General features: G+C 46.4%; 2 protein-coding genes across 2 annotated transcripts; both read left to right on the forward strand.

The window, feature by feature from the left end:
- Nucleotides 1–2866: 2866 nt before the first annotated feature.
- Nucleotides 2867–7573, forward strand: LOC119181276 (uncharacterized). The gene has a single exon (XM_075875350.1). It carries the CDS (start codon nt 3008–3010, stop codon nt 4460–4462), a length of 1455 nt encoding a protein of 484 aa, XP_075731465.1. The 5' UTR covers nt 2867–3007; the 3' UTR covers nt 4463–7573.
- Nucleotides 7574–17263: 9690 nt separating this feature from the next.
- LOC119181279 (gamma-interferon-inducible lysosomal thiol reductase-like protein) lies at nt 17264–23947 on the forward strand. The gene has a single exon (XM_075875347.1). The coding sequence runs from the start codon at nt 18501–18503 to the stop codon at nt 19545–19547; it is 1047 nt and encodes a 348-aa protein (XP_075731462.1). The 5' UTR covers nt 17264–18500; the 3' UTR covers nt 19548–23947.
- The last annotated feature ends 1042 nt before the right edge of the window (nt 23948–24989 follow it).

Below are 24989 nucleotides of genomic sequence, written 5' to 3' on the forward strand. Positions count from 1 at the left end.
TCTTTCTCTTGCGCAACGCGGCGATGAGCACTATAGCGTCAATGCCACCGCCAGTGTAAGCGTTAGCGCCCGCTGATTCGTATCTATACATTGTTCCCTTAAGCGGGAGATGGAGTAAATTTTTAAAAACTATAGATACGAACCAACTGGCTCGCATTCACTCTCTTGAACGAGTTGTCATGGCAACTCGGATACCTGGGATACTCGTGGATGGCGAGGTTGAGGAAGCCGTCGACGACATCAGCTATAACACGACAGCCTTTAGCTTTGCGTTCTTCTAAGGTGATTAACAGTGGCGTATAATGTCATTGCAGTTGATTAATCCGATCCTTAAGCCACACCCAGCCTGACTGCTGCCGTTATTATCCTTATTCGGATCAACATATAATACAAACACTAAAAGAGAAAGGGCAGCAGACTATCAATGGTTCCTCAAGACAATACCGCTCCCGGGCAATCGACGGTGAAAGAAAAAAACAAACAGAAACAGTCTAGAAGAGAGGCCGTAGAAAAACGAATTTGAAACCGAAAAATGATGTGGAAGACAAACCGCGACACACAATATGGCATGTATTGTACGTGAATTCCTGTTAAGTCCCGTGGTTGTTACAGCGAAAGCTGCGATGAGATCTCAACGAAGGTCGATTGTGATCCCGTAGTTGCCCGTCGCTGCCGCCCGTAACCGCTATAGCGCGAAATGAGGAAAAAAAAAGCTAAATAAAAAATTGGCAGATGCCACATCCTCTAGGAATCGATAGTATATAAAGCATGTGGAAAGAACTTGACCGTGTTGTCATTTTTTATTGAGTGGCACGTCATGACATGACGATAAATGTATGTATAAATGTTGCACGCTTAGACATGTGTTGAAGAGTTGCAGATGTTTACATAACCAGTTTTTGGCACTTGCGCAGCGATGCCAACAGGAACATTATTTATTACCAACAACAGAAGTGATAAGCTGATATGAAGCGCTAGTGCTCGCGAGGATAGTAGCACTGGACATTGCGACATAATCAATGTCAGCGCATGACGCATAACTACGATCGTCGTTAACCCGACGTGACGGCTGCATCAATGGAGTACATATGCATTGTTTATAAAATTGGATAGCCAGCACTGTGCCACAATTGACGTTTCGCGAACACTATAGGGTCTATTTGAAAAGTAGTCCCGTGACCTGGCTTGACTCTGTGGTAGAATACTTGATTGCCGCGCAGAACGCTCGGGCTCGATTCCGACCCTGACATTTATTCTTTGTATTCGTCGGGTCAACGCTACCGGTGTCAGGTTTTTCTTAACGCTATTGCATTAAAATTGCCTATCTGTATTCTCGTCGTGTCTGGGGATATACTGAGTGTCTATCACCTGTGGCACATACCCGCGAACCGGTGGCACATACCCGCCCGCGGGTATGTGCCACTGTCTGGCGCGAAGTGTTCGACGACGTACGCGGTGGGATTGTGACACTATTCATGTATTGACCAGCGCGTCATATTCGTCAAACCGCATCTTACCCTCACGTAGTAATCTTGTTTCACGCCAAGTTAAGGGGGTGATCACGAGATCACCGGGACGTAAACGGCGAGATAGATAGATAAGCGTAATAAAGCATTGTCGAACAGTAAAGTAACAATCATATGTCACACAATGTGAATCGCCTGGCTCGTTGAAGGCTCCGACCGATCACAAAAGCGATCAGGCATGATTCATCGTCAGCTACAGCATCAACAAAGTGCATATAGTACCTCACAAGTGCGTAGCAAGTACCACGATTTTCGAATAATGATGAGTAATGGTATTTGTAGACACTTCACCACAACAAAAAAAGGAAATATTTTGTATGAGTTATGTTGTACTTAGTACCATGTATTTGTGTTCGTAGTAGTTGCTCCATGGGAGTTTATAGAATTGAGATTCTATAGAAAGGCCACTCTTTCAGCTTTTTATACTATGACTGTGTTGTGTGCTCCGTGCAGGCCTTGCAGTTTTAGGGGCGCAGGGCGCGGGTTCGAATCCCGGCTGCGGCGGCTGCATTTCCGATGGAAGCGGAAATGTTGTAGGCTGGTGTGCTCAGATTTGGGTGCACGTTAAAGAACCCCAGGTGGTCAAAATTTCCGGAGCCCTCCACTACGGCGTCTCTCATAATCATATCGTGGTTTTGGGACGTTAAACCCCACAAATCAATCAATCAGTTTTAGGGGCGAAGCTTTTTAAGGTGTGGGCCAGTCGTCACCTGCAGTAACCACCTTACAGCATATCCACGGAGTGAATGATGATGAGTGGGGCGAAGCTTCGGAGGGTTTCATCGGCAAACCTTGAATCATCCGCTGGCCACGTCCGTCTGTCTTTCTGCTTGACGCACGGACGGACGGATGGACGCACAGACAGACGGAAGCAAGAACGAACAGACGGACGGAAGCGCGGAAGGACTGACGGACGCTTCGCCCCACTCATCATCATGCACTCCGGGGATATGCTGCGATTTTTTTTTCTTCGGTTACGGTCTATGTACGCAATCTCGCACTTGTAGTTCACGCACTGCCGTTCATAAAGAGAGATATCGTGTATTACTAAATGTTTAAGTGTATGACTTCGTAAACTCGACGCTAGTTGAGCCGCATTTTAAAATATATACACGAACCGGTTGAGACTTCAGACGTTTCGACTTCTGCATGCTCTATTAAGAAGTAAATTATTGGCTGGTATATGCGAGTGGATGCGGCATTTCTCGCGTGTTTCTTCCCGGCGTGCGAGCATGCGGAAAGCGAAAATAAATTGAGAGGGAGAGAGAGAGAGTTTCGTCCAAATACCAAGTGCGCTCGCACGCACGTATCGAACGAACCTGCGTATCACCTTTTGTCTCCGGAACGCGAGAAAGATCGCGCTGAGAGAGAGCGAGAAGAAGGTCGTTTGATGCATCGCACCTACCACGAAGCTCAACCTTGCCCTTTCGCTCGAATTCGCTGGCAAACGGCTCATTTGCGAGCTCTGTACAGTCAGCGCCATGGGTGCCGCGACTGGAGTTGACGATCGCGAGTACCTGCAGCAGCCCGAGCGGCCGCCCCGCCGCGTCGTTCCCGCCAAGTACGTTTGCATTGCGGTGTCTTGCTTGGCGCTCGTGCTGCTCGCGATAGCCTTGTCTTATCCGATCAGCAGCTTGTTGGGCGTAAGGCGACTGAACGACACTTACAAGAGCGCCAACGTCTCCGACAATGAGATCAACGACACCACTCCCGGTGGCTTCCAACCCACGCAAGGTGGGTACAAGCGGAACGAAACCGAAGAACAGCCACCGCCACCACCACCGCCCGTATCTTCTACGCCTGCAGAAACTACGGAGTCGACAACCACTACTACCTCGACTACGCAGTCTACAACGCAACCCACGACGACCACAACGGTGACTCAAGAGACTACTACAATCACGACGACGATGACTGAAGAGCCGTCGACGAGTAGGAGTACCAGGAGGCACAGAAGGTCCCACCGCGAAGAGCCCGACACCACGACTACGGAGTCGCCGACGAACCGAACGTCGAGACCGTCCGTGTGGTTGAACCAGACCAGAAGCCCCCCCGCCGAGCCAGGTTACGTTGTGTACGAGGTCGCCATGAAGAAGGTCAGCGTCCAGTTGGTCTACGAATGTCACTGCCCGCGCAGCCGGCGCTTCATCGTGTCCCAGCTGTTGCCCGTGTACGAGCTGCTGCGTGAGTACATGCACCTCACCCTGCTGCCTTTCGGTCGAGCCCGTATTGAGAACGGTACTGGTGGGGGTAACGATACTGCTGGCAACACCACCGCCACTGCAACTCCTAGCAGCACAAACAGCACCGGTGAGTCGGGAAGCGGGAAGAGCGCGGAATCCGCAGCAGATATTGGCCCTGCCAACAGCAGCAACGACACCAACGGCAACAACACCCACAGCGACGACAGGAACGGCACCAGTAGCGACCGCAACTCGACGTCCAGTCCGACCGTCAAGTGCCCCCGCGGAGAAGACGAGTGCCACGGCAGCATGGTCCAGACGTGCGTCATGAGGCACGTCGAGGAGACCCTGACCGCTGTCCGGGTCATCGCCTGCATGTCCCAGTATCCGGACCCTCACCACGTCGGTCGTCGCTGCGTCGAGAAGTACGGCCTGGAGTGGCACCTGGTGGACAAGTGCGTGACGGAGCAAGGCAAGCTGCTCATGCTGGACATGGGCAAGCAGACGTGGAGCATCACGGGCAGCGTGAACAGCGTGCCCCTGATCCGCGTGCAGGGCGAGATGAGTCACGTGATCCAGGTCGAGGCGCAGACCGACCTGCTGTCGCTCATCTGCGCCCGCCTGCAGAACCGACCCCCGGCTTGTCAGGGCCGTGGGAACGCGACGCAAGGTGCGCTGACCGGTAACGACACCGAGACCACCGAAGCTCCGTCGCGTACCACGTCTGCGGCTGCGCCGTCAACGGGATACTGAATGGAGGCGGCGCTGTCTTTAGGACATGCTTTGGTGACTTTTCTTTTGTTATTTCGGTCTTTAACAGGTTTTTTCTGCGCTTTTTTAGCCAACTTTCTCGGTGTCGTTGCCAAAGTTCATTTCGTTATGTTAAATTTCTCTATAACTTGCTTTCTCTTGTGTGTGCCATTTAAAATTTTTATTCTTTCCCTCGTGCCTTTCCTTTCTTCATTAACATTAGACAGATATGGCTCTCGTTGGCAGTTGTCCTGCTTGTCACCCGATTTTCCAGCTTTCCCAGATATTTTAAATAATCTTAACCTCATAATTGCTATCCATATGTTATGAGTCGAATTTTGATAATAACTCCTGTTAACGCCAATATATTTAATTTCGGGTGTTAATCACGAAACACTGTTTAACATTATCGTACTTAAAGTGCCTGATTTGTGGAGTATAGTGTATTAATTTGGTGTTTCTTCGAATTTACAGTCGTTCCGCGGAAACCGCCTAAACTACTAACGTTATGTTGCAAGCTATGGTCGTGCGGCCGTACAACTTAACACTTCTTCAGTAATGTAACTAGCGAAATTATTCACCGAAACCCAAGCGCCTTGCGATACCAAATCGAAAATTAACAAAGCTCCCAGCGCGTCTTTCATAACCAAAAAACAAAAACAAAATATTTCTATTTCGCTGCCATCCCGTGTCCTTGTCAAAGCATGAGTGAAACGCCCGCACCCGTAGCCTGGTTATTATCTCAGAGAGCTTGACGCCAACATGTTCAGCTCAATTGTAATATCAAAGGCTATATAGTGGCTCAAACCTAATGGTAGCAGCATATTCATTTATGCCTTACGACACAATTATTTCCCCCATAACCAGCATCGAGACGATGCTTTTCCTAGAAGTGCAATAACGCCATAACCAGTACGTATAGTGTCCATTCGCTGTGGAAGGTACCCACTTAGGAATGCAGAAATAAGAAAACGTTGTCGCTGGTCTGGTTCTGGAGATTTAAGACGTCAACTGCTGGCTGTCTGTATTATTTCGCGCGTAACAATACGCACCTACGCACCTACTGGTGCAGATGCGTCGGTAACAACAATTAATTAGTGTGCAGTAGACTAATCGATAATTTTTTTCTCCCGATTCGGCGAAAAAAAGTCAAGCAAAGTAATTTAGCCGGCGTTATTGTGGGAAGCTCACAAGATGGCGCCAGCAGCGTTGCAGTTGGCGTGTTCCTATTATCCTATACTCCGTATCTCTTCGCAGTCTGTATTTCCTGCAACGTGGCCTTCGTGACGTTTTCCGAGCTTCCTGAATCTGGTTCTGGCTCCCGTAAAGCACGAAAAGCACGGAGTCGGAGACCTGTGGAAGCAAGAAAATTAATTGTTGCCGGCGTGAGCGTGTGTACTGCAGCTTTCTCTATCCCAACAGTAACGTCACAATAGGTAGCTACGAAACTTTCGCTGATGTTGGCTGACCATACTCCGTTGTAACGTACGTAAAAGTTGTCATCTCCGCCCACAGCTGTTGCTCTGCCTGCCACGAATAATTCGCCCAAATGTGTTTTGTTTTCAAACTTCATGATAAATTATGAACGCTTCAGAGCACCATACGCACAATACTAGGGAAGCTCCGTGAGCTGTCCCAGTGCCGGCTTGTATTTAGAAAAAAAGTGTTAACGATTTCGAGTACTTCGTACTAAACGATGGGAGAGCAATGATCTTTCTCTATTATTACTATGTTTAAGCCCCTGACGAACCATTTTGTGTGTTAAGAAAGTGTTCGACGATTCAGAGTACGATGCACTCTATTTACTATGAGAGAGCATGAAGCTGTCCCAGTAAACCCAACGTCATACTCGACGGCGCCATGTGTGTTAGAAAAAGTGGTTAACAATTTAGAGTACTAGGTACTCTACTACGGGAGAGCATATGACCGTCCCGTGGGCCTCACAGAGTCACACTTCATTAGGGGTGTTTAGGAAAAAAATGGTTAACGATTCAGAGCACTTGATGTTCTGTTATGGGAGAGCAAAGAACCGTCCCACGATGCGGCCGTGGCAGGGTCCGCGCTCCGCGCTATAGGTGAACATGTGTTTAGAAAAAATGTTTAAACGATTTCGAGTACTTTGTACTCGACTATGGGAGAGCACTGAGCCGTCGCGCTAAAGGTGTGTTTAGAAAAAGTGGGTAACGATTTAGAGTACTCGGTACTATACTATGGGAGAGCATAAAACCGTCCCGTGCGCAGACAGAGGAGGGAAGAAAAACGCTAAAAGTGTTTAGAAAAAGTGGGTAACGATTTAGAGTACTTAGTACCCTACTATGGGAGAGCTGAAAGCCGTCCCGTTGACCTCGTAGAATAACTTATGTTTTAGAGAATAACTTATAAAGACGCTACAATGACGAACACCCATTAGAACTGACGAATGTTGTAACTGCTGGCACGTCTTTTCAAGTAGTTCAAGTAGTTCACTTTACCATACAGACACACCATTGTGTTGCTGGTTTCAGAGTAGAAATTGGCTGGTAAATTTTGTCGGCAATACTGGCATTGATAGTCGGACAAACAAAATTTTGTGGGTCTTGACGAAGGACTTTTAACTCTTATTAGCCGAAGGAAAAAAAAGTATGAGGCATCAGCCGATAACAAAGTGTTTACGGTTCGAGCGGAAACCAGCTATAGCATGACGGTCTCTGGCAGAAGGACAGGCGCGCCACAATTCCGTGCTGGAGAGAGAGAGAGCTCTCTCTCTCTCTCTCTCTCCGTGCTGGAAAGACGGTGGAAAGACGGTGTTTGTCGGAGTTTACTTCTCATAGATACCCGATTATCCGATATTCGATGATAAACTTTGCATTATAACTTGTCCAATGTGCTCTTATTGTTTTTTATTTCTAATGAAAATGCGTCGCAGTAGTTGCTGGTGATGCTGTTTCTCCATCCTTCCATTTTTGTTTCACTTGCTCTTTGGTTGTCCTCTTAATGGGGCCACACTACACTGATAACACATCACTGCACTGCTGTGAACTTCCAAAATTGTACTATTGGGGGCCAGGGGCTAGGCAAGCTGCTTGTTTTCTCTCATATCCTATAAATGAAAAATAAAGGACCTATTACTATTAATATTCTCAATACAGTGAAATATTAGATGTAGTTATATCTTAACACGAAAACATGCAAGTACACTAGCTGTATTTTAAATGTCTCGAAGATTTGAGCGAACAAACACATATGCACACAAGTACAAGTACTTAAATACAAAACACCAGCGTTTGTTAGTGTTACAACTTTAAAGCTTATTTTATAGATGCATGCTAGCGTACTTGACAAGCTTACTGCCGCTGAATAATGTTCGCTCCGTTCCACTGATGAATCTCAGTTTTAAAAATGCTCTTTGAACGTTGAAAATGCATGTTGAAGTTGGAGTTTATAGGATAAATCTGAATATTAAAAATTTTACCGGTCGCTGTTTATCGGAGTTTTTCGGATTAATCCGAAAACACGAAACCTTCAAATGCTTTAACGACGGTTTCGTGGAAGATTTTCGGTGCCGCCATATTTCGATGCTAGCCTCGCCACGTTGTATCTTTACCAACCAAACCAGGGGTCAGAAACCCGCGGCTGGCGTGGCAGTATTATGCGCGGCCTTCGCCATGGTGTCACAACGCCCACCCCCCTTTTCCTTGGCACTTTCTGGCTGAGGGCCGACGTGATGGTCTTTACTTAAAATGGAATTTCCGCCACTAAGTTACGCTTGACTGCAACTTCGTGACAAGCATGCTTGTAATAAACACAATTTTTAATCCAGTTTTAAATATTAGAAAAATAGTTTCCATTCACCGAATTTTCACGCTTTGCCTGCAACCCCCCACCCGGCCTCCCTAATTTTCTGTGTGGCCCGCTGCTGTGTCGGCTGCATTCAATTTGGCCTTTCGCCTATAAAAATTGCCGACCTCTAAATTAAACGAACCGTGCTGTGCTGGTAGTATACGCATCAAAACTGTCGGATTGGTGCATTCGACGTTTCACGATCTCATTAACTCATGTCGCGAGATACAAGAAGGACGAAACATTCGTTTAACAGCGCATGGTGGCAACGCCCGTGTAACTATAAGATCGTCCATTTAGAGTCTGCATATATGCAGACTCTAAATGGACGATCTATAAACACGTCAATCTATAGATCGTCGATCTATAGCCACGTCGTACAAACTCGTGAAGCATAAAAGGACGGAGCATGAGAAAAAGGACACAGGGTCTTTAAGAATGGCTTTACGGATGGATGGATGGATGGATGCTATGAGCGTCCCCTTTATAACGGGGTGGTGACAAGTATGCCACCAGGCTCGACAAAAAAAAAAAACCCTTTTTTTCTTTTTTTATGTTGGCCTAATGCCTCTACTTCGATAAATTCTATCTTAATGGAAAAAAAGGTACATTTTTAGCTTAAGTTCTCTGCCATTTACGGCACACTGTCCATATTTTATTTTTCCAATATTTATTTTTGTCCTTTCTCTCTAATTTTCTGCCACCAATACTCTAACCGTCTCTTACTTATTTCAATCGCGGGTGTGTTCAGCTTTCCATTGTTGTCCCTAAAACCCAAGGCTTCTTGTAGGCTCGTGCCCAAACGTACACCTGGGTGGATATCTCCACATTCAATCAGAACATGCTCCGCCGTTTCCTTATCTTTCCCGCAGCATGTGCATTGTTCTTCTTCTTTACTGAATCTTGCTTTATAACTACGCGTTCTAAGGCAACCCGATCTCGCTTCAAACAGTAAAGCGCTTCCCCTTGAATTATCGTAAAATGCCTCCCTCCTTATTTCATTTTTGCCCTTTCGGTAGTTACTCAAAGCCGGTTTTTTCTCCATAGCTGCCATCCAGTAAATCCTCTCCGCCTCCCTGACTTTTCCCTTAACGCTCTTTGTTGACATATGGCTTACAATACCAGCCGTGTACTTACTAGTGAGTCTTCTAGTTCTTTTTCTCCACTGTGTGTCCACGCTCTTCCTATACAAATAACGGAACACCTTCTCTGCCCATCTACTCTCCTTCATATTTCTTAGCCTTTCATCGAACCTTATTTTGCTCTGCGCTTCCCTCGCCTCAAAACCTGCCCACCCCATATCGCCCTTTACAGCCTCGTTCGTCGTCTTCCCGTGAGCACCCAACGCGAGGCGTCCCACAGTCCTTTGATTTACATCCATTCCCGATTGCACATCTGCCCTCATGCACACCACTGAGTTCCCAAAAGTAAGCCCTGGAACCATTACACCCTTCCACAGACCTCGAAGCACCTCATACCTATTGTATCCCCACAACGCTCTGTGCTTCATTATTGCCGCATTCCTCTTTCCTTTTGCTGCCGAGGCTTTTTCCTGTACCTCCATGTATCTATCACTCTCATTTACCCATACTCCAAGGTACTTGTATTCACTTACCCTCGGTATTTCTTGGCCTTGTATGGACACCGTCTGATCACAGGGATCATTGAATACCATCAATCCACACTTCGTTACACTGAATCCTAGTCCAAGAGCTTCACCTTCCCTTCCGCATATATTCGCCAGCTGCTGTATATCATCTCGACTGTCCGCAAATAAGACGATATCGTCCGCATAAAATAAACCTGGAAGCTTCTGCTCAATCATCATGCCGCCCTGTTTGTGTGACAGATTAAAACCAATGTTGCTACCTTCTAGCGCTTTTTCCATACTCACCATGTACAGCATGAATAACAGCGGGGACAAAGGACATCCCTGTACGGTGAACGCGAGGCGAGCGCCCCCTTTCAACCAGCCGAACACAATGCCACTCGCAAAAGCGCTCTGGAGCACTCCAAAACAACCAGTCCAAGATGGCATAAAACTTCTGTTGCGGGTGCGTCGAACCAGCCAATTTTCAGTCCACAGCGCGCTGCGCCAACGACTGGGCCACGGAACGTATGTTGTCGAGGGTGTTAACGGCAAGCCATTTATATACACAATGCATCGTTGGCGGTCCTCGGAGTTCGGCAATTTCCGCTTGCTTTTGTCATCAGTAGCCAGATGGCGCGAAAAACGCGCGTTGCGTTGGGCGACCTTGCTCAAAAGGTCGGCTGTCCGCGCCACTCCGCGCGTCGCTACGCCTCCAGATGGCGCGGTCAGACTGCTCGCTGGCGCGCGCGCTTATCTCGGAAGTGTGGCAGCTTGGGCTAGTTGGTATAGCATGACGATAGTTATAGCGCGAGAACAAAACGACGACACAGAGACAAGAAGGACACGAAAGACACGAGCGCTCGTGTCTTTCGTGTCCTTCTTGTCTCTGTGTCGTCGTTTTGTTCTCGCGCTATAACTATCGTCTTATCTCGGAATTCGGGCGCCTTGTACTGGATGGATGGATGGATGGATGGATGGATGGATGGATGGATGGATGGTATGGTATGGTATGGTATGGTACGGTACGGTACGGTACGGTACGGTACGGTACGGTATGGATGGATGGATGGATGGATGGATGGATGGATGGATGGATGGTGTATGGTATGGATAGATGGATGGATGTGGCTGTACCCTTTATATCGGGTGGTAGCTAGCGCCACCTAGCCGTAATACCTAATGAATAAAAAACTACATTTATTTTTTCTCCCTCTCGGGCAGCCACCGCTAGTTTGATTTGAAGTTACAGTGGTCAAGGAAAGCACAGTCACTTCGCTTGCGGCCGCGGCCGCGTTCGCGAAAGGAGCGCGCTGATCACATGCGATTGCCGTTTTAATAGTTTCATTTCATAGATTTCATTGTGATAGTTGTTCGCGCTCGTGCTGTGTATGCTCTTCCTTGTGTGCTTTGAGGTGCGCGCGGCAAGCTTCGAACAGCTGGCCGTTCTTCGCGTGGCATTGCAATTTGTTGCTGTAGCATTGATTGCTTCGCTCTTGTGGCGAAATAAAGCACAACACACGCACAACTACCTCTGTGAAGATAAGTTTTATTGTCCTGTTGTACCAATTTTAAAAAGAGAAGGGAGATTAGTCAAGTTTTTTTCTTCATTTTCTTTTCTTTTTTGTTTTTTTTACACTCTCGGTAATCGATCGGTTAAAGAGAATGAGGGGGGAGGCCACATCTGGCACGGTTCCAAGACGCGGACGGATGGACTCAAGTTAACGATTAAAGGCTTTCGCCTTAAAAACAGCGTGAAAACAAAAACAAAAACAAAACAAAACGAAGACGAGTGGTGAACGGCACACGAAATCGCTGACTTTCAACTAAATGTTTATTGATAAAAGAACAGAAAAGGTAGACAACGAAAAGAGCTATAAAATAATAAGCAGCCATCGCGCACGAACAAGAAGCAAAAGAACACTGCTTCTTTAGCAATAAACATTTACTTACCAGTCAGCGCCCGTGCTTGTCGTTCTTCACTTTTCTTTCTTTCTTTGTTTTTTGCGTTCTTTTTACGTTAAAACATCAGTCGGTAATGACGGACCTTTCGGGGATGTTGCAAATGCCAATCGCGACTATGCATTCATTAAAATAGTGCGAGCATTAGTCATGCTCTCACTATAATTTTGTTCGAGCCATATACAGTTCGCTTAAGCTGAGGGGGGCTGTGAAGTTGCATCATGTATACGTTAGTAAGGCATTACTACAGCAGGATAATTAATCGCGGCTCTTAAGCTGATATTTGGCGATAACTGCTGTGCACGTTCAAGGATGGGAAGTAACCTAAATAAACGATGACATCTTTTTTAATCAAACTCTGTTAAAATACGTCAAAGTTAATGACATTAAACAAAATAATAGAACAATAATCTGTAGGAACATTTTTTTTTCTCACACCGGACCACCTATGGATTGATGTTGAAGCTTGTACAGTCAGTAGCTATCGCATGCGGAATACAGGCGCGAACGTGTAATTCGGTCTCTACGCTGCCTATACCGTAGAATAGCTTAGCAAGACTAGGCGTCGCGCTGCCGAAGTCGAGGATGCTTCGATTCGTGTGCTGGATTTCGATGGTCGCGAAATGCGAGGACACCCTTGTGTACTTAGATTGAGATTCAAGTTTAAGAACCCCGCGTGAGCCAAATCGATCCCGTGTAAGCCCACTATACTGTGTGAGCGTAACATAGTTTTGAGCCTTGAAACCACGCAATATTTACTGCACAAACTCTACGATACTACTAACTCTGGAGACCCTGAATCGTGATGTCTCCTCTGACCGGGACTTTCAAAAGAAAAAAAAGGTATAGTCGCGCTTCAGTTGTTTCAAGTCATATGTTCGTGGTTAAAAATGGTGCGAGAACACGAGACAAAAATGAAGAATACACAAGGGCGGGACTTGCCTAACTAGCAGTGTTACTGGACTTAAACGCTCTTGTCCTTGTAAAAAATAAAAATAACACCATAAGAAAAAAAAAGGAAACTTTGTGGTCTCTTAGGAATTCGCGTACTGAGACAGCTCGAATGAAGTGACCCCGCCACGGTGGTCTAGTGGCTATAAGGTACTCGGCTGCTGACCCGCAGGTTGCGGGATCAAATCCCGGCTGTGGCGGCTGCATTTCCGATGGAGGCGGAAATGTTGCAGGCCCGTGTACTCAGATTTGGGCGCACGTTAAAGAACCCCAGGTGGTCTAAAATTCCGGAACCCTCCACTACGGCGTCTCTCATAATCATATGGTGGTTTTGGGACGTTAAACCCCACGAATCAATCAAAGCTCGAAGAAAGTCACCTTTTTCTTTTCAGTCGATGTATTCATTTATGCCCCGTAAACTTTCTGCAACCAATGTGCTTGTTTGTTTGTTTTTGCACGGATTCTAGGATTGGTTCAGCTTTGATCAGTCAAAGATGTCACGTGATGGCGTCATCATGTGACGTTGTGTTATGTGACGTCAACATGACCAACTCACAAATCGCGACCTGTGACGTCTTTTTGATGCGAGAGAGTGGCGTCATCGGGCGGTGATTTTGTTTCATCGCCCTTGTTGACATCGCCGACGGTTGCTTTTCGAGTTAGATGTCGCTCCAGAGCCTTTCGACTTGAAATTAAAATGACACTTGGCCAATATCAATCAAATGTTGCCTGAAGCGACGAGAAATCATTAAACTGGGCGCGTTACGAAGTCATTGTTTCGGCAAGAGGCCGTGTCATCGTCAGAGTAGCGTATTCATCTTCACCTTTCTCACTCTCCCTGCAGAACCCTAGTTGTTGGGGAGGAGGAGACCGAACTTACGGTAACGTTTTATACCCCTGTCAGACGGGCACCCGTGAAGACCGTTTAACTCCCTCGTCTTTACGACAACGAAGATGCGGTTGGTGTCACACGGCCACCCTGACGCAAACGAAGGTGAACGGAGCATTTCGCAAAGGACGTTCATCGATCTCCCTTCGCAGCGAAACGAGGTACTCTCGTCCTCAGCAATCTAGAGGTCAGAGAAAAATTTCGAGCATTAAGTGGCCGCAGTGAAAGAATAATACATTTTAGCAATATTAAACGATCTTTCGTTGTAGTGCTCATTCACAACGCGTGTTTGTTTACATATATTTACGCCCGCCAGAGTTCACTTACTCTCAACACCGATGCCCTACACACCGTGCCTCGCGTGTCGGGCCGGCCGGCGCCAGCCGATCAACGTCATTACCAGCGCAATATCGCACCACTTCTTCACGTCGTCCGCTGTGTCACTCATGACTGAAGAACACAAAATGTGCGCTCACGAGGCAAGGAAGCATAAGAACTTTCGTACCGGGCATGTACACAGGCCAACAAAACAACTAAAAGCACAATGTGGCCATCGTCACTAGCAGCATTGCTACATTTAGCAAATGCGTTTTTATTTGAAATTATTTTCAATGGTTTGTTAGTCGCATACCTACTTTATAGTGCTTTTTTGTAAAAACCGCATAACGAGGATTCCCAAAAAGAATCATTAGGGATCAAATTAGAATACTTTCCCAAAAATCAAACAGCGCCAGCTGAGCCCCCTCGCAGCAACTGTTACAACCTTGTCATTGCCGTGGGGCACTGCCACAACTCCTTCTTCGTCGAACCCCCTAGGGGAGATTTACGTTGACGGTGTTCAACGGAGTTTGGTGGTGGCCGTTTGACAAGGGTATTACTCTTTTCCTTCTCCACATTCGAGATTTAGGAGGGGGGGGGGGGGAAGAATGCGTTTCTAAGAATGCCAGTTGCTACCTTGACGAAGACGAGCCCTGCTGTGGAAAGTCTGACTCGAGTGAAATCACCTGACAACCCACCGCCTTACGCGACTTTCTTTTAAGATGCGCGCCTGATGGACCGATAAATAGCGAATGCGTGCGTGTGGTGCCCGCGATCCGTGCCAAGTAGGGTTGTGTTTTATACTTAGAACCGTGCAACGATCGCAAAAAACAAAACAAAAAAAACCCGACTAGGTATGAAAGAGGTGCACCCGACATGTGCTGACTTGCCAAACAGTCAGCTCATGTCGTCTGCGCGAAGAGTCAGTGCCGACTCTTTTAGCGCAATCACAGTCAGCGCAGACACAATCATTAGTATCAATCCGTACCAACTAGCCCAGTTTTCCATCCTAGGCCTTGTGGTTTCAGGGAAAAGAAGTGCACAAGGAAGAGCGAAGTACTTGCTGATTTAAAGATATAAACGTTGATTTTTTTTTCCGTCTCTCTCGTCTCTCTCTTGCTTATGAATACTTTTCTGACGTTTAGTTTTTCCCGATTAACCTGCGCAACTTTGGTCTCTTCGTCCAGTTTGAGCACTTTAATTCTTAACAGGTCACAACGCGCAAGCTGCTGTCAGTGACGTATCCGACGTGCATATGAAGCGGTGGCTGGAAGGCGATATAAAAAGTGATGATTGATTGATTTGTTGGGTTTAACGTCCCAAAACCACCATTTGATTATGAGAGACGCCGTAGTGGAGGGCTCCGGAAATTTTGACCACCTGGGATTCTTTAACGTGCACCCAAATCTGAGTACACGGGCCTACAACATTTCCGCCTCCATCGGAAATGCAGCCGCCGCAGCCGGGAATCGAACCCGCAACCTGCGGGTCAGCAGCCGAGTACCTTAGCCACTAGACCACCGCGGCGGGGCGATATAAGAAGTGTGTTTCTCTATGATATAAGGCTCTAGCACTCAATTTAGGGTAACTATGTGGCTGAGCTAGAACGATATCTATCTGTGCTAGAGTTACTTTTTCTGGAAGATAGCAGTATGGCTATTGTTATGAATTTGCTCTGTCGCGGTGGTAGCGGTGGCGAAGAGCGGCGTGCCGTCGAGCGGACTTCGATGAAGCCTTAGCCCGAAGGTGAAACAGGGAGGCAATTCGTTTGGAAAACAGCAACAAAAGTAACGTTTACTGTAGCAGGTTGTCGTTTTTACAGAGCCGGCCAGCACGACAACGTCGGCTGGGGCAAAATCTACTAACATGGGGCCGGCTCGGCCTTAAATAGCGTCTTTGGTCCATTCTCTCAGACCAGTTCTCGGGCTCGGAGGGGGAGACGTAGCCCTACCCAGAACTGCAAAGTGGTTCGGCGGAGGAAACGACGTTATCTCCGGACTGCACGGTTCTCCTGCACAAAAGGCGGCGCTGGGAGGGTGGGGGGAGACAGTTCGTCGGAACAGGGCTAGATCTTGTGAGACGTGCTCCCGAACGAGGAACATGTCTGTGGCACAACACTATGCTAAAGGGTTGCATTCCCTCTAGGGGTGCGTATGCAGTACCCTTTATACAGTAACTCTAAAAATATACCTTCCAAATATTAATATGCATGCAGTAACTACACTGCGCTACATCAGTTTTACCGTTCAGAGTATCTCTATACTTACGCGCAACGAAAGAAGTGGAAATTTTAATGGCCCGTTTTTCTTTGGCAGGCACAATATTAATGATAACTAGCGGACAACACTGTCAAGGCAGGTATAGCCGCGGACTGTTTCTACTAGTAACTATAATGCAAATTGGAGGGAAGAACAGTGGACGAAAAGATACCTTGCCGTGGAAAGGGATCGAACCTGCGACTTTCGGCAAGTCGTCTTTTCGTCCACTTTTATTTCTTAGCACTTACATAATATGTACTACTAATAGAATCCCCTATACTTTCCTTGACAAGGTTGTCTGTTAGTTCTCACTATTATTGTTACTTGTGTGCAGTGACTCAGCATATGTACAATTTTCAACAAAGTGGGGAGGGCGGCAGAGGGGAGCACATAACTCCGTATGTCATTTACTACTGCTGCTGCTGCAGATTATTTATGTAACACGGGAGTGTGGCGCCATCTTCATGTGCGCTGCTGACTCAAAGCTGACGGAATCGTCGGCGTCTGCTGTTCGTCAGGAACAATTAAAAAAAAAAAAAGTGCAGCCTTGGTGAAAGCTGTTTCAAGGGCCTATAGCTCACGTCTAAAACTACGCGGAGTGACAAAGATAAGTGTGGGCGGCATCATGCATCATGAGCGTGGCATGTTGTCATGCATGGTCTTACCTGGCACGCATGTCATGGCTATTGTGTTTGCACCAGCAATATACCTTCTTCATCCATTCACGTCACGTAATGTCACGTATATATATATATATATATATATATATATATATATATATATATATATGAGATCTAACAGACAGTAATTTCTTGGCATTACTGTCTGTTAGATCTCGTTAATATTGTGTCAAAATACGGAAAAACGAGCCCTTAGGTATACACTTCTTTCCCTCATATATATATATATATATATATATATATATATATATATATATATATATATATATATATATATATATATATATATATATATATATATATATATATATATATATATATGGTCAAATTCGCCAAAGTTCGCTTCGCGTTTAAAAAGCTTATTTGCATCTATGTGACATGTGTCACGACAATTGATGAGTTTTTTAATTGGTAACAACTTATCGCAGTTGTTAAAGGCGCACCACTACAGTGACAGTGATGAAATGATAAAGCAGTCATCCATGCTGTATAGAAAAACAGCGTTGCGTTCGTTCATTCAAGACGAACAGAACGACGCTATTTTAACGCACATTGAGCGGCATAAAGAGACTCCGCGAAAGCGTTCACTCACATGCATTCATTATCTGATCAATTTTTTCACCTACCAAACAATTCGCGGCCCTCGTGGAACGTCATTTTTTGGAATACCGTTCTCCCGTCAAAAGAAATCTGCCCATCAGAACGATAATATTCGCGAAAAAGAAAAACAGAATATTTGACAACCTTCTATAGGTGGAGGAGTTCCTCTTGTTGGGCTCGTTAGCTGATCCTCATAGCGTAGTGCGAAGGCACAAAGGCACAGAGACATTGAACACAGGTGTTTTTATATTTGTGTCTTCGCGCTACGGTATGACGCTTTTCGATAACTGGCTGTTAAATCGAAGACAAATCGAATAGCTTCGAGTAATCTTCTCCCATTGGAGATTCTGATAATTTCGCCAACAGATAAGTAAGTCGATCATTGCAATAAGTGACCGGCGAATATTTTGACGCAGCCGTCAGAACATTTCGCCGCTGTGCATTGACGTTCGCTCTAACACCTTCAACTGTTCTGGCAGGCACCTGTCCTACGGTTGCTAAAACTCTACGACGAACAAGTTATTCAGCTGCGTCTCTCATCTAGTTTATTCCATGGTCAAGGCTTGAGCCTGTGTCGAAAGGGCGCGTTTCGAACTTTCGAGGAAAAAAGCAGCTGTTGCCGTATACGATCGAGGAATGCCTGCCCATAAATGTCAGATTTCTCTGACACGCTCGCGCCACGTAAAGTGTTTCACATTTAGTTGCCGCACTATCTCTCGCTTCCTCACTCTCCGTCAAGGCATTGTTCTATGAGAGCTCCGATTGAACTTTGCGTAGGGAAACCCACAGGAAGTGACGTAAATCGCGTCGACAGTCTCTCACTGTTTCTTTCTCGCAAGCTGGCGATGTAGCCGACAGGTGTACGCAATCGATGGTTCATTGCTGTTGAGGCAAGCGACCCTTGGGCGTGTGTTTTGGAATCAAGTCGCGTTCCTGGTTCTATGAACAACCACCACGCCGCGCGACAGAGCAGGAAATGGAACGCGCTCGAATCGGTGGCTCTATGAGCGTCTGCTTCGTGACTCTGATGTTATCGCGTTTCGCGTTGGTGCTGGTGACAGGAGTTCCTCTTGGCAATGACACACATTACGAGCGCGATGCACTGGTTGACGACAACGATCAGAATGGCGGCGATAGAAATGAAAAGAATTACAAAAAAGTTCATCCCGACGTCATCCCGGCGCCCAACATCAGCGTCATAACTACATCAACGACGACGTCGACAATGGCAGCGGCCCCGACAACTACCTCGACAATGACCCCGACAGCAACCACGGCAACGACCACGGCAACGACCACGACAACGACCATGACAACGTCAGCTGCCCCGACAACTCCGATGACTTCCCCGACAACGACCATGACAACATCCACGACGACATCCACGACAACGTCCACAACAATGACTACGACAACGACGCCCAAGCCTGTCATATCGGTCGTGTCCGTGACCAAAAAAGTGGAGGTCACTGTCGTGTACGAGTCGCACTGCCCCTACAGCCGTCGCTTCATCTACGGCCAACTCCTACCCACGTACCTGAAGATGGCCAACTTCATGAACCTCACCATTCTGCCGTTCGGCAAGGCCCACGTCGACAACGTCAGCGCCCCGGTACCCCACTTCACCTGCCAGCACGGTACGAATGAATGCATGGGCAACATGATCGAGACCTGCGTCGTGCGCGTCGTCAAGGAGCAGCTGAAAGTCGTCAAGATCCTGGCCTGCATGTCTGAGAGCTACCAGCCGCACCTGGCCGGGCAGAAGTGCGTCGAAAGCACGGGCATCAAGTGGTCCATGGTTCAAGAGTGTGTGACTAAGAAGGGAACCCGCTACCTTCTGGAGACTGGCCTGCAGACGTGGAAGATACAGTCGTACGTCGCCCGGGTTCCCTTGGTTGTCGTCGACGGGGAGATGGACAACTACGTCGAGTACTACGCCCAGAAGAATTTCATGAAGATCATGTGCGAACATCTGACCTCAAACGGTTACAATATATCGCCATGTGCTTTCGCGGAAAAGTGATTGGCTGTCCGTCGCTGGCATATAACCGCGTAACTTTCCAGCACTTATGGAATACAGGAAGCGTGGTTTGCCATCTGGAAAGGCGTGTCCCTTTTCGAGAACTACTCGTCTGCTTCGTTTGTAGGGTTGTACATTTTCTTTCTTTTTTTTGTCCACGTGGGACATCAATGCCATTTACTTTGATGCGCGCTGTCCCAACGATACGATGCCATCTCATGTGCTCGGCCTGTCATCGATGTTGCAGTTAACTCCGTGAAGCAGCTCAGTTCCGGATGCGCGCGGCTTCCACAAGTACATCTGCGTTCTAGCGCTGTAGAGTGGGTGTTTTTTTTTCGCAATCGTGGTCACCGGAAGCTTCGCGATCAGTGCAGTAGTCTGCATACGTGTTTCATGTAGTTACTGTGGAATCTACAGTTATTCCATAGCTTTAACTATTTAGAAGAGTTCATAGATAGGCTGGTTGGTATAGAGATTCATTATGACAACTTGGCAGCGTGAACAAACGGGACAAAGTAAGAACGTACACAGACTACGCTTGTTTATGTACCTGCTTACTTTGTCCCGTTTGTTTACGCTGCCAAGTTTTCATAATGAACCTTTAACTATAACTTTCTTGCAGTCTTTGCAGCTCATGATGTCGAAGAACACGCACAAGGTCATTGCACTGCACGTAGAAACTGTTTGTTTTTGAAATACGAAATTGCAGCATGTTGCACACGCGCCCAAATCAAGTTATATACACTAGTTTCGTAGCTAACCTTATTGATGTTTAACTTCGTAATGCTGTTAAGGATTGGTTGGTTGGTTAGTTGGTTTCTCAACATCTTGGCGCATGCAACCCACTTCGGGGTATAGGCCATAAATTGGACATTGCCGTTCTTATTAAACTAATTCGCTTACTGAAGAGTACAAAATGAATTGTTTAACCATTACGGGGCAATGATTTAAAATCGCTAGAAAGTTGGGTATATGGGGTGAAAAACTTTACAGGTGGTGGATTTTTTTTTTTTTCATTTTACTGTGCTGCTTTTTGCCGTTCTTGGCAGGAGTTCGCTGGGGGCCGAGAAAACCGGTATCGCCAGAAAGAAAGCCTCCGATCTCTAAGGGGAGCTTAGTGCCTTTTTCACCAGCGGAAGGACGCATGCATATAGTAGCGTTGTGAAACTGCCAGATTATCAAAAGTATGCTCATCGCAAGGGTTTTGACACTCGACTAACTCCTTCTCGGTATCGCATATCCTTGGCGACGGTGAACGACAAGTCAGTGGGTGCCATGGCCGGTAGTTGTTTGTTTTCAGGTATCGCTCATACATATAAAACATGTTATGTCGTGCATGGACACTGTACGAACATTTGCGTATTTAGACTGATGTTTTTTTTTTTTTTGCTGAAGAAGACGGCTATGTTCGGTGACTGCACGAGGATAAAAGTAAAACCGGAGCTCAATGTGCTAATATAACAAAAAAAAAACACGAAAACAATGCCGTACGAATGTGCCACCCTCGCGAAAACTACGCCTTTTAAAAAGACACCGCGCAAAAGGAATGCAGAGGCCAACACTATCGCTAGCTACGCACGCGAAACTGACTTGAACTCGGTACTGTAAACACGCAGCTGAAAGCAAATACTTAAAGTTCCCGGTCTTGTATGTTGAAACATACAAGTTTTTGTATGTTTGGCTACTGATACGTTGAAGCTTGCTATTATAAGTCGAGGATTTGATCTGTTGAGCTGAGGATCTGTTTAATAGCGTAGGCCAATTGGTTTTCTTATTGATTTTTAATTTCTAAAAGCCGTATGCTGTCTTACTCAAAAGTTGTTAACAATTAAATAAATGATTGGTTCTACTATTGCATGTACGTTTTTGAAGTGATTGCTAGATGAAAGATCAGGTCTTGTTTCCACATTTTCTATGTAAACTGCCTTTATACAAACACGCTGCCAGAATAGGCTTGTTTGAGGATGCCATAAACTTATCTCCCTCTTCGGCATGACGTAAAAGGAAACGTAAAGATACATGTGACTCCGTTTGCAGGAAGGGATATGACTGCTCAGGCCCGTAGCGGGAAAAAGAGAGCGCATTGACAGACACAGAGAAAGTATGATCGGCTCATATCACTTATTTTGCAGCATTCTGCTGACGTTTGCTTCGCTGTTTGCGTGTGACGTGCCATTTTCCCCGCGTCAACGGCGTCACTTTGACGAGTTCCACGCAGATTCAGAAGTTACGAATAACTTATAGCAGTAGCCGAGAAACACGATGTGTTCGTCATGTGTGGAGAAACGACCGAAAATGTGACAGTGCTAAGGCCTCACATTCTGTCTTCTAACGTAGCAAAAGTGGGAATTGGTTTGTACCTATCGTATAGGTATAACGGTGTGGTATGAAAGAGATGTCAGTCGGCTGGACAGTATTACTAAAGAATGATTTCATTGTTGGTGTATTACGTCCCAAAACCACGATATGATTACGGGGGAAGTTGTAGTGGACGGCTCCGGAAAGATGGCCACCATGTGTACTCATCATCATCGTCGTCTTCGTCATCATCATCATCGTTATCATCACCACCACCACCATCATCATCATCATCGTCGTCGTCGTAATAATAATAACCATCATCATCACCGCCACCATCATCATCATCGTCGTCGTCGTCGTCATCATCATAATTGACTGCAGGGCAAAGTCCACTGCAGGGCAAAGTCCTGCAGTGGACGTTCTGCTGCTAGGTTATACCTGCCAACTTCTTAATGTGATCTGCCCGCGCAATTTTCCATCAGTTATCACCTGACGCGTTTCCCCTTTTTAGAGATGCGGTCAGTTACCCTTAATGACCAGCGGTTATCCCGCGCACTACGTGCCCAGCCCGTGCCCATGTCTCCTTCTGGAACAAAACACCCGTTTATTCCCCGACCAACTCCGCTCTCTTCCTCTATCTTAAGGTTTCCTTTCCAATTGCTAGCTGCGTCGGCCTCAATTTATGTCAAACCCTGTTTGTAAGCTCCACCTTTAGCTGGAGGAGTTCAACTCCGCTATTCGAGGTGTTATTTAACGTGCACCTAAATATCAGTGCCAGGGTCTCTAGCCATTCATCGAATTGCGCCCCCCCCCCCCCCTGCCCGGATTCGATCCCGCGTCCTTCGAGCACCATAAACACTAGAACACCGGGGTGGGTAGACTCTTGCTTTCGGCTAACCTTATAAGAGAATGGATACGGAACCCTGCGAGTTATTTTTTCTTCGTTTCCCTCTTTGTAGAATGGAGCGAAATCCTTTACATATAGTCAACACCTTTACTGCGCTCCACGGAGCACTCTCTAAGGCCGCACGTCACATCCTCTTGTTCTCAGTATCCAGCTGAGAAACGTCAACAGACCACTTGGAATTAACGTTGGCGTTCGTTTTGACTTGAACGAGCTGCCCCACATTTTGAGATGTACGTATACCTGTTGGTTCGCGAGTGTATTCAGCACGCCCGCCTGGCATTTCTATTCATTATAATGGCATTTAAACAAAAACCTCGACGGTGTCTAGGGAAACACAGTTTGAAGGGAAAGTTACTTGGACGGTCTTGTAAACATACAATGCTCCCAGATGCGCCGCATATTGTCGCGAAGTAGCGCCGGTACCACGATTAGTTCGTTACATCCGATATTTGTTGTAACAGTAAAAATAAAGATCGGCTCTAACAAACTGGCAATCAGCCTCGCACAGTATTCCTATACACATAAAAACGCGAAGTTATTATAGACTTCACGCCCTTTATAAGAAAAGTAATCCTTATGTACCACCTTAGCATTTCCGACTATAAAGACCTGGACATCAGAATGTGAAATTGCAAGCCAGCGAGGTTAGCCTGACGCAACAGGCCCTGAGTTGATATTTATTTAAGAAAAGATGTGCTTGTAAATTTCATTGGAAAATGTGCTTGCGAATTGTCTTTTAATATTTATCTCTCATTTTATGCCGCATTTTGTGTTTCCTATATACAGCCTTGCGTGAACCGCAATATTTTTTTTCTCTTTACAGCCGATATTTCCGTCCTTCTCGCGTTGTTGGTTTTGTTATAAAAATAACAGTTGACACTTAATTAAAGCGTGATAAACCAATGTTCACATTTAGTTCGCCATAGCCGATAATTTGCTAAAACAGTGTTCGCCATAACGACGTTCAGCTGTGCTTGGAACTTTTCGGTCTCGCTATTGTTGTTGAAGTAAGTACGCAGTTTATGCCTTTGGAGTCAAGCTGACCGAAAAGTTCACAAATTTTAGCCATTTATCATGCATGTTTGTTCCTAAAAGTGCGAAATGTGGAAAACTAAGATAATAATTAAATTATTTTTTTATCTCATGTCGTTCGTGCGCGTGTTTGAAATGGACAGTAAAATGAAACCATAAATTAGTTTAGACTCGTCAATTGTACTATCACAATTCTAGTGTCATTAATTTTCACTACATTGTTATGGTACTGAATCGTATTTTTTTCGTTTCTTTCTTAGACCACCTTGGGGGCCTTCGGCCGTCTCAACATGGGTCAGAGTTGCCCCGCCGTGGTGGTCTAGTGTCTAAAGTACTCGGCTGCTGACCCGCAGGTCGCGGGTTCGATTCCCGGCTGCGGCGGCTGCATTTCCGATGGAGGCGGAAATGTTGTAGGCCCGTGTACTCAGATTTGGGTGCACGTTAAAGAACCCCAGGTGGTCAAAATTTCCGGTGCCCTCCACTACGGCGTCTCTCATAATCAAATGGTGGTTTTGGGACGTTAAACCCCACAAATCAATCATGGGTCAGAGTAGCGTTTCTGACATGTTGAGGGTTTCGTTTTAGAGCCTATGCACAGCGCGCAGTCAAAACAAAAATTTAGGAGATAGTACGTTCTTTGGAGAGTTCTATAAAGGTAATTTTTGTGCACCTGATCTACTTTGTAAAAAAAAATATCTCCGGTAACGCTACACTTGTCTCGGCAATGCCAGCTGAAGGCGGAGTCGCCGACCGTCCTGCTTATGACGTCACTCTGGAACGAGCGCCCATTGGTGCATGCTTGTGTGCATCCGCCCTTGACGGGAATAGGCGGCTGACTTCTAAAATTGTACCCGGGAATAGTAATATTTACAATTATGCTGTTAAGACTGCAGAGGCCACGAATTTAGTGGCTGTGTTCAAGATCTCGTCAACGTACTCCAACACAACAGACCGCTACGCAGAAAATGACTTCAGTTTCTCTGAGAACAGCAGTGCTTCTGTACGCAAAAGCCATTTAACACTACAACAATGAGCTGCTTGTCACAGTACCAAGGGCAGCGCAAAGTCCAGGGACATGCGCTGCCCTTTGGTACTGTGACGAGCAGCTCATGGTTGTAGTGTTAAAGGGCCGGTCAACAGTCTCCGATATTTTTTTACAGCCCCGAAGCAAGCTCGCGCCATCTTTCGCACGCCTCACCAACCTC

This window comes from Rhipicephalus microplus, chromosome 10 (assembly GCF_043290135.1).
Source record: "Rhipicephalus microplus isolate Deutch F79 chromosome 10, USDA_Rmic, whole genome shotgun sequence".
Lineage (NCBI taxonomy): Eukaryota > Metazoa > Arthropoda > Arachnida > Ixodida > Ixodidae > Rhipicephalus > Rhipicephalus microplus.

Coding starts and splice junctions, on each gene's coding strand:
- LOC119181276 (XM_075875350.1), top strand. CDS start 3,008: ATGGGTGCCGCGACTGGAGTTGACGATCGCGAGTACCTGCAGCAGCCC.
- LOC119181279 (XM_075875347.1), top strand. CDS start 18,501: ATGGAACGCGCTCGAATCGGTGGCTCTATGAGCGTCTGCTTCGTGACT.